Source organism: Lontra canadensis, unplaced genomic scaffold (genome assembly GCF_010015895.1).
Source record: "Lontra canadensis isolate GAN:19392208 unplaced genomic scaffold, GSC_riverotter_1.0 scaffold55, whole genome shotgun sequence".
NCBI lineage: Eukaryota > Metazoa > Chordata > Mammalia > Carnivora > Mustelidae > Lontra > Lontra canadensis.
Window position 1 is genome coordinate 3,491,510 of NW_022631049.1, and position 11,741 is coordinate 3,503,250.

The 11,741-nt window shown below is 42.9% G+C and overlaps 1 protein-coding gene across 1 annotated transcript in view; it reads right to left on the reverse strand.

Moving 5' to 3' along the window:
• The window catches only part of LOC116878038 (protein farnesyltransferase subunit beta), a 64,512-nt gene extending 53,233 nt beyond the window's left edge, over positions 1–11,279 (reverse strand). The window contains exon 1 of the mRNA XM_032875182.1: positions 11,027–11,279. Within this exon, the coding sequence (XP_032731073.1) occupies positions 11,027–11,170 (144 nt within the window). The 5' untranslated portion in view covers positions 11,171–11,279. The remainder of the gene's footprint in view (positions 1–11,026) is intronic.
• Positions 11,280–11,741: the final 462 nt, after the last annotated feature.

An 11,741-nucleotide genomic window follows, 5' to 3' on the forward strand; every position in this document is an offset into this window, starting at 1 on the left:
TGGCCTGCCAAGTGTTATATAAAATCTGAGTAAATTTGTTACCGAGAAGATGCAAGCATTCTTTGCTCCGATTTGTGGAGCAGAAGGAAAGGAAGAAAGTTAGTTGTATACAAAGGAGTTACCATAACAGGTATGAGCCTGCCATCCTTAGAAAGGCCAGCTTGAACGGTTGACCCTTGGCTGATATAGAGAAACCTGAACTTGGGAGGGTCCCCACCATCCCAAGAACTGATGCATGGCTCACTGTGCTGAAACCGCATAAACCTTATTTATGCTCAACAGCTACTCTTTTCTGGGAGTCTGTAATTTTAAGACGTGCTAGGCAGAAGGTGCATATGTGGCCAACCCCCAGTAAAAACCATGATCCTCTGAGAAGCCTCTGAGAAGCTTCTCTGGTAGGCAACACTTTGCATGGGTAATCACAATCTGATGTCTGAGAAATTAGGTACATCCTATGTGACTCCACCGGGAGAGGATCCTTGGAAGCTTTTGTCTGGTTTCCTCCAGACTACACTATGAGTCCTTCACTAGATGATTTTGCTTTGTAGCCTCTTGCTGTAATAAATCATAAATATGAGTACAGTTTTGCTGAGTTCTCTGAATCCCTGTAGTGAATCAACTAGAGGTGGTCTTGGGGACCTCTAATACATTAATAGATTTAGAAATTTAACCTTGATAGAATTAAGGGAGGCAGTCATAACAACTGCTTAATATCCATAGGCAAGATCTATAACTAAATTCCTTTTTAAAAATTCATAAAAATTCTCACTTTACTTTTTTTTTAAAAAGATTTTATCCATCTATTTGACAGGGAGAGAGAGATAACAAGCAGGCAGAGAGGCAGGCAGGGAGAGAGGGGGAAGCAGGCTTCCCGATGAACAGAGAGCCCGATGTAGGGCTCAACCCCAGGACCCTGAGATCATGATCCGAGCCAAAGGTAGAAGCTTAACCCACTAAGCCACGCAGGTGCCCCCAAATTCTCACTTTAAATATAAGTGAACTGACATTAAGCATGAAAAAAACAAAGTTACCTCAGTCATGAAAACTCTGAACACTATATAGCTCTCAAATCAGAATTCTTTTTTAAAAAATCAGCTTCAATACTGCATAGGGATTCTAAACCATGCCCACTCTCCCTGAGCTCTCATTTTATCTTGGATTTCCATGCTTCCTTTCCATCCCAAAGGAACAGACTATTATATTCTCTCCCATGAGAATGCCAATAGGCAAGGCAGTCACCAACTGGGTACAATACAAAGGCTGATTAACAGCCCCATAACAACAGGTAATTTTCTTTTGTATATATAGCAAAGGGTCTATAGGTTCATTTCCCTTGGGCACAGGGCACACAGCTCATGACCATGTTAATGAAGTGATATGACTCTTTTGGGAGAAGGATGACAGCCGAAAGCATCAGATCTGTTTCAGAAACACTGCTATATGAAATGTTATAAGAAAGGCCACCGGGATTAGTCACTAAAAGACTTAGTCCCAAGGGATTAGCTCTTCAAAGTTCTTAAATAGCCTGGGAGAAAAAAAAAGTAACAAGAGGCTAGTTCAAAACACACACACACACAAAGAGAGAAATTCCTGGGACAATAGGGGAAATTTAAAAATTTTAAATGGGATATTAGATGATATTATAGAATTTTTTTTTAATTTTCTTGGTGTGATGTTATTTTCCTTATGTAGAAGAATATTCTTTAGAAATGCATGTTTTATTATCTTATCAGATTCAGGAAAAAATATTGGCATATACATATATACACATGTGTGTGTACATACACACATACACACACACACACACACACACAAAATCGTGTCCTGGCTAGATGATCCATTGGCTTATCTCCTCTTTTGTCCTTAACTAGGCTGTTTCACACTCCATAGATGTAGAAGTTAATTTGTAGAAAACTGATAGTTATGCAAATATTTCTACCCATAGATATGCATATGGTATCTGGTAAAATGCAATTAATGATCATGGAATGTATTACTGACCAGTTTTGCTATGCCTTTGTAATTTCACCTCAGCATTCCTTATGTGCCTGTGAATGTGTGGCACATTGAGTTCTCTTCTGAACTGGTTATCACATCCTATCAATTCCATGAGTTAGATCTTTGATGTGTTCATTTTATATTTGTATGAGTCTTGATTTTATCCACTTTTAAAATTTATCCCTTAACAGTTTATATGAAGGACAAAGGTTAGGTAGACGGTAAACAGATGCTGTCAATTTTTCGGTATATTTGAAATTTTTTATAATAAAATGTTGGAGGGAATAATTAAGAATCAAAACAAAACAAAAAACTTAATACCCAAATTTCACCATGACTACTGTATCTAGGCATAAGAAAGATTTCTGAAAAGTCAAATACATTTGCAGATACACATACAGTGCATCCATATCCCAACTAAACCATGACTTTTATACTTCTGTGGCCATGTCTGCATCGCCAAATTTTAGCAAGAATCCTACCAAACTGGTTTGGCCAGAATCCCCCAACCTTAATATCTGATTATCCTCATCACTATCTGACTGGGTTCCTCATCCTCCATCTTCCCTCAGTGATGTCTGCTCACGCTGCCTGCCTTTAGGAAGAAGCCCATGAAATTGGCTTAGCCAGAATTCCTTCTTTCGCCTGACCCTTCCTTTTAGAAAGTTTCCATCCAGCAATCCCTCCACCTTGCTCCTTGGCTATAAATCCCCACTTTCCCTTGTCATATTCAGAGTTGAGCCCAATCTCTCTCCCCTAAGCAAAAGTCACTGTAGTAATAAAGTCTTGAATAGAGACTTCCTTTTACAAGTGTCACAAATAGCTTTTTCCTTAACACTACCACCCACAACCACCGGCAGAGTGACTAAAGTTGAAAAAACCAACAACACCAAATGTTGGCGAGGCTGTAGAGCAACCAGAACTCTTGTTATATAATGCAAGTGAGGGTATAAAATTTACAACCACTCTGAAAAAGAATAGTAGTTTCTTATAAAACTCAGCATACACCCCACCCTATGATCCAACAATTCTGCTTTAAGGTCTTCGCTCAACAGAAATGAAAATACATGCTCATAAGAAGACTTCTGCGAGAGTGTAGCATTTATAGCCATTAATATCCAAATCTCCAAAATACTATCCAAATATCCAAAATCTAGAAATAGCTCAAGTGTCCATCAAGAGAAGGGATTAAAAAAAATCAACAACCATGTTAAAAGGAGAACTGCAGGCCCAAAATAAAGTCACTTATGCTAGGTCACTGAACTATAGGGCTTAATACCTAACCTAATTGCACTTTCAATCTCCCCCAGAAATGTAACTTTTTTTTTTTTAGAATTTATTTATTTATTTGACAGAGAGAGATAACAAGTAGGCAGAGAGGCAGGCAGAGAGAGAGAGAGAGAGAGGAGGAAGCAGGCTCCCCACTGAGCAGAGAGCTGGATTTGGGACTCAATCCCAGGACCCTGATCATAACCTGAGCCGAAGGCAGAGGCTTAACCCACTGAGCCACCCAGGTGCCCCCCCACCCCGAAATGTAATCTTAACCAGTCAAGAATTTACTGGTCAATGCCAATAAGGTAACCTGTCTCATGGGCCCTCTCTATGGATGTTACCATGGGAAGGGGGACCTCACCCAAAATAAATATTTTCTTCTGTGGGCCTTTGTTTTTTAAAGATTTGATTTATTTATTTGACAGACAGAGATCACAAGTAGGCAGAGAGGCAGGCAGAGAGAGAGAGGAGGAAGCAGGCTCCCCGCGGAGCAGGGAGCCAGATGTGGGGCTCGGTCCCCCGGGATCATGACCTGAGCCGAAGGCAGAGGCTTTAACCCCCTGAGCCACCCAGGAGCCCCTTCTGTGTGCCTTTAAAAAACCTTTCCCTTTCTGTAGCCATTTGGGAGTTCCTTTCTACTTGCTAGATGGGATGCTGCCCGAATAATGAATTGGTTAATAAAGCCAATTAGATCTGCCAATTTATTCAGTTGAATTTTGGTCTTTTAACAGATTCGGTGGCAGCACTGGGATCCAAAGCAAACTCGTGGTGGCATCTGGAGACAGCAAGAAACAGGTCTGGTGCCCTGCAAACCCTTCTGAGTTCACGGTCTTTCTTGCCATTTCTGAGGGCTGCCGGCGAGCTCTCGGTGGAGCTCCCCATCTGACTAGCTTTCTAGTCTAGGGTTACTGGTCGGTCCACCCCCAGTCCTTAGCCCTTGGTTGAATCTGCAATTTCACACTGGAATCCCTTCCCCATTTCAAGTCCACAGTCTGGACTGACAGTTTAATCCAGACTGGAAATTGCTGGTGATGCACACAGGGCCTCGTATTAGCCAACCTGCAGTAACTTCTAAACCCCAGCCCTCGGTTCTGTCTTCAGATTCCATGCTGGGAACTAGTGGTGGCAGTTGCAATTCTCCATTTGTTTGGAATCAGTCCATGGTCCCCCTTTTTTGAGGTCAGCTGGTTTAGTCTTTTCCCCAGTCCCTAGTTCTTTGGTTCCTGCTGGTGTCCACATTTCCATCTCTTCAGTTGGTTTGATTTCTGTTAATGTGCACATGAGGTAAAGGCTTAACTAATAGAAAAATAATAAATTAATAATAATAGAATGGGATCCTCAGAATCTAAAGAATTAACTGTTCACCTTCTGTCACATCTGCTTATTTTATACCTAAGAACTATGGCCCCAGAAGCTATAAATGTCTACAAGCCTGTTTTGTGTCCTAAAGAATTTAGCTTGATAACTGTCAGGAGCCCCAAACTAATGCCAGACAGAATAAGGCCAGTCAGAAGCACAGAATAATTTCCATACTGGTAAATGGTAAAAAGCAACTCATGCATTTGGTACTTTTTCTTCCACAGCTTCTATCTAAAGCCAATCTAGGGGCGCCTGCGTGGCTCAGTCGTTAAGCATCTGCCTTTGGCTCAAGTCATGATCCCAGGGTCCTGCGATTGAGCCCCGCATTGGGCTCCCTGCTCAGCAGGAAGCCTGCTTCTCCCTCTCCTGCTTCCCCTCCTTCTGTTCCCTCTCTCACTGTGTGTGTGTGTGTGTGTGTGTGTGTGTGTGTCTCAAATAAATAAATAAAATATTTTAAAAATAAATAAATTAATTAAATAAAATAAAGCCAATCTAGGGGCATCTGGGTGGCTCAGTTGTTAAGTATCTGCCTTCGGCTCCGGTCATGATCCCAGAGTCCTGGGATGGAGCCCCGCATCGCACTCCCTGCTCAGTGGGAAGCCTGCTTCTCCCTCTCCCACTTCCCCTGCTTGTGTTCCCTCTCACACTGTCTCTCTCTGTCAAGTAAGTAAATCTTTAAAAGCAAATAAATAAATAAGGCCGATCTAATGACACACCAACTTTTATATCACGAACTATCACGTCCCTTCTTCCAACATCTCCCCCTCTCTCCCAGAGGAGGACCCTTCCAGAAAGTGGATTTGCTGCCTGACACTCATGTTAATGCTGAAGATCCAGGAAAAGAATCATTAGTAGATTAAATATAAGGCAAGGATTTAAAAAAAAAATCCTCAGGAAAAACAAATCACTTTATAAGCAATCCTTACAATGTACATCTGCATATAGGGGGTTCTTTCGGTCCTTTATTTTAAATACAAAATACCAGTTGGGGTTGACATAATCAGTCTAAAATAACCTCAGTCAGTTTGTTTTGGTTGCTGATAGAGGTAAGCTGATGGTATCAGGAAAGATGACAAATTAAGCACAGATTTAGCAATTATTCCTGAGGATATGAACTCACACTTCTAAATGTTAAATTGCCACTGTAAATCCTTTTAAAGATCATTTTAAAAAGTAAATAAATAGTAGTTAAGTTGTGGTGATCACAGACACACGCCAACTGGACACGTTGTAAAAGGGTCCTAATGTTACACAAGTAGGTACCTGTAACTTGGGATAGAATATGCTTAACCATATTCAAAAGGGATTTATCTCAAAAAAACAAAAATGTGGTCTTGAGAAATACATTGGTGGACCCAAAATGTGGTTCCAGCAAGATAAAAATACTAAGGTCAAAGATGTATGTGAAGATTTTGGAGAAAATTTTTTTATAAATAAAGAGGAAAAACAATATTTCTAAATTAGTGTGATTTTACAAAGTGAGTGATTCTAGAAAGATACATGTACCTAGATATAAAATCTAAATTTTGTAGGTAAGCATTTGATTTGTTTACACATTTAAAAGTATGTATATTTTCAAGTTGACCAAAAAACTTTTTTTTGGACTTTTTAATAGGAAAACTGGGGGAAATTTGATATTTGGAATTATCTTAGAGTTGAGCAACATGATACATGCTGAATTTCAATAAAGCAAAACCAATTCACCATAGCTAACCTGCTGACTGTGTGACCAAGCAGAGCTCTGGTCCCTTCCATCGGAAGAGCAAAAAACTAGTAAGTTTGATCGTATTTAGTGACTTGTTTCACCTACATTTAATAATCTTTCAGAGATTATAACTTGAAATAAGTCAACAGAAGGTGTCCAGGATTCATTCCTGGACCCCTGATGTTCCCTCCGTCAGGAGCTGCAGTGGCACAACGCTCAACACTTGAAGCCAGCTCCCCAGCCTGTCTCCATCCCTCTCCACCACCCACCCCCAACCCCCACCCAGCTGACCTAATTTCCTCCCATAGCCAACCAGCCCCCTCCATGCCCGGTATGGTGGAGTCTTCGTCCTTAACAGCTCCTCTGACTGGAATGGCTACCCACCAATTCCATCCTTTATAAGCCAACATTCTCCATGAAGTTGTCCTGACCACCTCAGCCCACAACATATGGCTTCTGCTCCCCCAAACCCCTGCGCAATGCAATCATAATGTAGCACTTACTTACACGCTTTTGTAAATCATTCTGTGGTTGCCTCCGGCATATTCTTTTTTCTCTCTAAGAGAAAAGAATTTTGAGGGTGGGAACTAAGACTGATAATCCTTCCAGATACTCCTCACAATTGACTGTCATTTAACTGAATGCTGTCTAATGACCTCATGCCACTTCAAGTGGAGGATACTTTTGCCCATGTTTCTAAGGACAAACTAAAAGAAAAACAGGAGTCGTACCTTCTGTAAGCAACAGTTTTTGGCAAACCTACTACCTCTGAGACTGTACTGGTATTAACTCACAGGCCTGAATCACAGAGCATTTGCAAAAGGGGAAATGCAGATAGCACAAAAAAGGAAGACAACCACATCTTGTTTTCTAGAGTTGTAAAATCTTCTCCAAGCACCAAGCCGTTCGGGAAACAGCTTGTCCAGGTAGAAATCTTTACAAATACCTAGAACCTGACCACTGCTCAGTATCTCCACCACCACAGCCTGAGCTAAGCTGCCATCATCCATCACCTGAAGTACTGCAACAGCCTCCTAGCGGGTCCCCCTGCACCCTTCCTCACCTCCTCACAATCCCAACAGTGACCGACATGGGCCTGTGAAAATGCTAGTCAGATTGGGTTGAAACTCTCAAATCGTGGATCAGTCTGACTCCTGGCAGGAAAGAGATAGCACATCTGAAGTGGGTGATTTGAGGAGAGTTTATCAAAGAACTAGTTACACAAACCGTAAGAGATTCTTAATCTCACAAAACAAACTAAGGGTTGCTGGGGGGAGAGAGGCAGGGAGAGGGTGGTGGGGTTATGGACATTGGGGACGTAAGTGCTATGGTGAGCGCTGTGAAGTGTATAAACCTGGTGATTCACAGACCTGTACCCCTGGGGCTAATAATACATTAGATGTTTATTTTTTTTAATTAACTAATTTTTTAAAAAAGAACCAGTTACAAAAGTGTGGGCAGGTGTAGGGAAACCACAAGAGAGAGTGCAGTGCCCTAGGGCAGGCAACACAGGGGGTACCCAATCTCCACCTAGGCCTGAAACATTGTGAAGAGAAGGAGCGGAGAGGGTGCCTGAGAGCTCCAATGAAAGGTGCCTGAGAAGAGTCCTGACCTCAAGTCTAGAGACCGCCTCCAGACCACACAATCTGTCAGGAAAGGAGTTAATGCGCTAATCTCAGCCTCCGTCTCCCTCACTCCCTATCAGTACACCCCATGGCCAAATACACCCAGAGGCCATAGGGCAAGGGAGCATGTTAGTGCGGGTCCACCTCTAGGGGCACACCTGCAGAGCAGGGTGGAAAAGGATAAAGTGGATCTGGGGAGGTGACAAAAAGCTATCCAGCCAAATGGCTCCCCATCTCGGTCAGGGTAACTGAAAGTATACTTACAATGGTTGATTAGGCCCTACGTGATCTGACCTCACGTCCTATTCTCCCGTTTACTAATCTCTGCCCTCACAGTGACCACTCACTCACTCTACTCACTCATCAGGCACTAGGGGGGCCTCAGGGCCTTTATACTTGCTGCTTTCTCTGCCCGAAATGCTTCTTCCCCAGACACACGCACGGCTTGTTCCCTTACTTACTTCAGGTCTCAGCTCAAGTGGCAGGCACGTCATCAGATGGTCTCCCTTACCACCTGATATAAAAAACCTTTCCTGCTCCTCCCCCACCCATTCCTGGCATACTTCATCTCTCTTATCCTGTTTCTTTTTTTCCACAGCACTTCTTATTAAAATCAGACAGATAGACAGATGGAGATTTAGATAGATAAGATAACGTAGTTTTTTTCCCCTTTTTTGTTGACTGCCTCCCGGGCCTAGAACAAAAGTTTCATAAAGTCACCAACTTGGCCTCTTTTGTTTACTGCCTTATGTCCAGTGTCTTGAACAGAGCCCAGCACATAGAAGACACTCAAGTATGTGTTGAACCAATAAAAACATGAATGAATAGAACAGAAGAATCCCTAGCTAAGGGCTCCTTACACTGTTTATAGGTTTCATTCCTATTATCAAATTGTTGCTTAACAAATAAATACAGTCTCCTGATAATCAGACAGGGAACAGGAGATAAGCATTTGTTCTTATTGGCAATGGCACAAAATTAAACCCTGCCAGTAAATCCCCATAAACAAACGGACAGAACAAAAAGAATAACCAGTGTCTTCTGTAGACAACTCCTCTGGACAAGGTTGGTACTTCTTATGAGTATATATCATCATTAACCTACCCACCTAGTACCTAAGCCTGTTTTCTCATGTGTGAAATGGAAAAGGATTGAGTGACACAATGTATGGAGAGCATTTAGCACAGAACTGGGGCTCAGTAAATGGATACTACTATGATTAGTAGTGTTGCCACTGAAGTAACCATTTGTATGAGATACTGCATCATCTTCCTACTCTCTGGAATGGTTTATCCCAGACTTTTAAAATGTGAACTGGAAGAATGACATGGGAAGGACAAACAAGATGCTCTACTATCTATCACATAGTTAGGCCTAGATTTGAAACACACCCTGTAACAGCACCCAGCCTTGGCCTTGGCTAACCCTCTGGCAGCCCAGAATCATGTTCCATCCATTTTTGCATCACTTATTATGCCTTGACATTTAAAATAAAAGTGCCAGTATTTCCTGGCAGGAACTAAGCAGGGACACTCGGCTAAAAAAAAAAAAAAAAAAGAAAAAAAAGTACTAGAGGAAAAAGAGCAGATCAGTAAAACTTCTGATAATGTTCCTGTTTTTGACTTGCTCCTTTAACCATGGAAGTCTCCGCCCTATTCTCTAAATTAATAGACCAGCTTCTGACTCCCTTTTCTCCACCAGTATTCTGTTCATATCCTTATCTGCTGGGTCAGTTAATTACATAAAAAGTGACCCAATAGTCTTACATCACGTGAAAAGAAAAGGCTTGACCTGAGTAAACTCTACAGTCTGTCACTTAGGAATACAGCAAAGATCCTGTAGGTTTTTCATTGATGGGAGACTTCTTTGCAATCTTTTACAAAAAACTACTGTAGAAAGACACACTGGTAGGCTAACTAAGCTGGGGAGCTAGATTCAAAAGGTAAGGGTTAAACCCCATGTAGCATAAATCTCCAGTTATAATATGCTTTCGGCTACTACGTGTGTAACTGTGTACTCAAGTCCTTGTTTTTTGTTATGAATTTATAATTATATTCATAGTCACAAATATAAAATATGATAACTACGATTACTAATTTTGCCTAAATGCAGGCTTCCAAGTTCAGGTATGAAAGTCAAAGAAAGTTTCTCTGAGATTAAGCCTGGGAACTGATCTTACTAAGAGATCTTGTTTTATTTGTTAGTACTAAAGCCTGATGCTTACTTGTTAGTACTAAAAAGAATCATCTCAACCACTTCTAGTGACAGATGGGCAAACATTTCCACAATAACTTGGGAACAATTCCAAATGGAAAATGAAAAGAAGAACAAGAGTTCACTACTCATTCCTCAAGCACTTTTCAAAGTGACAGGTTGGAGGCCTCAGTGAATGAACGGTAAATCGTCTAACAATGTATAATTTTACTGTAGCGCTTTCCAGACAGTACTGTTTTTCTCAACCAGGCTGTGCCATGCTCTTGGTCAGAAACTTTTATTTTATTGTATTTCCAGCGTTTAACACTGTGTCCAATACTCTGCTGGCACTCGATTGAATGACTATTAAAATGCCCATCCACAAGGCAGGCCCTACACCTAGCCGTGTAGGTCAGAAATTAAACAGACCCTGGAATGGCATGACCACACTCTGGCCGCTTCTCGTCCCCTCTATGTCCCAAAACTGAGAGCAGGTGAGGAAAGTGCAGTATACATCTGAAAAACTCCCGATGTCCCGGCCGAATGAAACGGGCTGTCTGACCCGCCCGAGCTGCTTTAGTCCACCAGGTACAGAACACGATTCTCCCCGCTTCCTTAGCCAGAGAGGACCCAGGTACTATACTCCCCTCCCAACCAACCCTGATAACGACCCCTCCCCAACCTGGCCCCACAAACGCTCCATTCCTCTACAGAACCAAGCCTAGAAGCCCAGAGCGTCCCGGAGAGGAGGCACCGCGGTGCACTGTGGGAGTAGTAGTTCCCCGGTGAGTTCCACACGCCTACGGCCCCGCGGAAGGGACTCCCGCTCCCAGAAGTCCCCGCGTGGGCGCCTCGCTCAGTCTGGCCGCCTCACCTGTTCTATGGACGTGACTGTTTCCACCGAGTCGTCCTGCAACCGCTCCCGCGCGTGCTCGGGCCTCAGACTGTACAGCGGCTCTGACCAGACAGGGGAGGAAGATGGAGGGCAATAGTAGGTGAAGGAACTCGGAGAAGCCATGATCAGGAGAGCAGCAGGCGGTGTATAGGACTCCCTTCGTCAAACAACAACGCGCATTGAAACTCAAGCGGGCTAAGGAGCTACGGAGAGCGGGTAGCGTCAAAAAGACTTTGAACGCGAATCTCTCTCCACCCACCTACACATCTTCAGGCAGCGAGTTACTAGGATGCTGCCGCCCCCCATTGGGCAGAGGAGTTGCTGCAGGAGGCTCAGCTTCCTGGAAGGCAAGGAAGGAAGGAAGGATGTGTCTATCCATCTGGATTTCATTTTAGAGAGACTGTGTAGGACGCCTCCGTTCGTTATGCAAATTAACGCACGCGCGCACACTTCAACGCCGTGCTAATTGTCACCTAATTGTAATGGCAGTAGTTCGCAGTTTTGGGTGCCCAAGAACCGTGAGTGGAACTGTAAAAACATTTTTGGCAGCTCTTCTGACTCAGACTGGCTATCACTAATACAATTCTGTGCACCTTTGGGTGCGTGACAGCCGCCCAGGAGAAGCCTTCGGCTTCTCAACAAGGGAATTGCCTTCTTGGTACTCCATGATGGAGGGAAGGAGCATTGTAGTTGT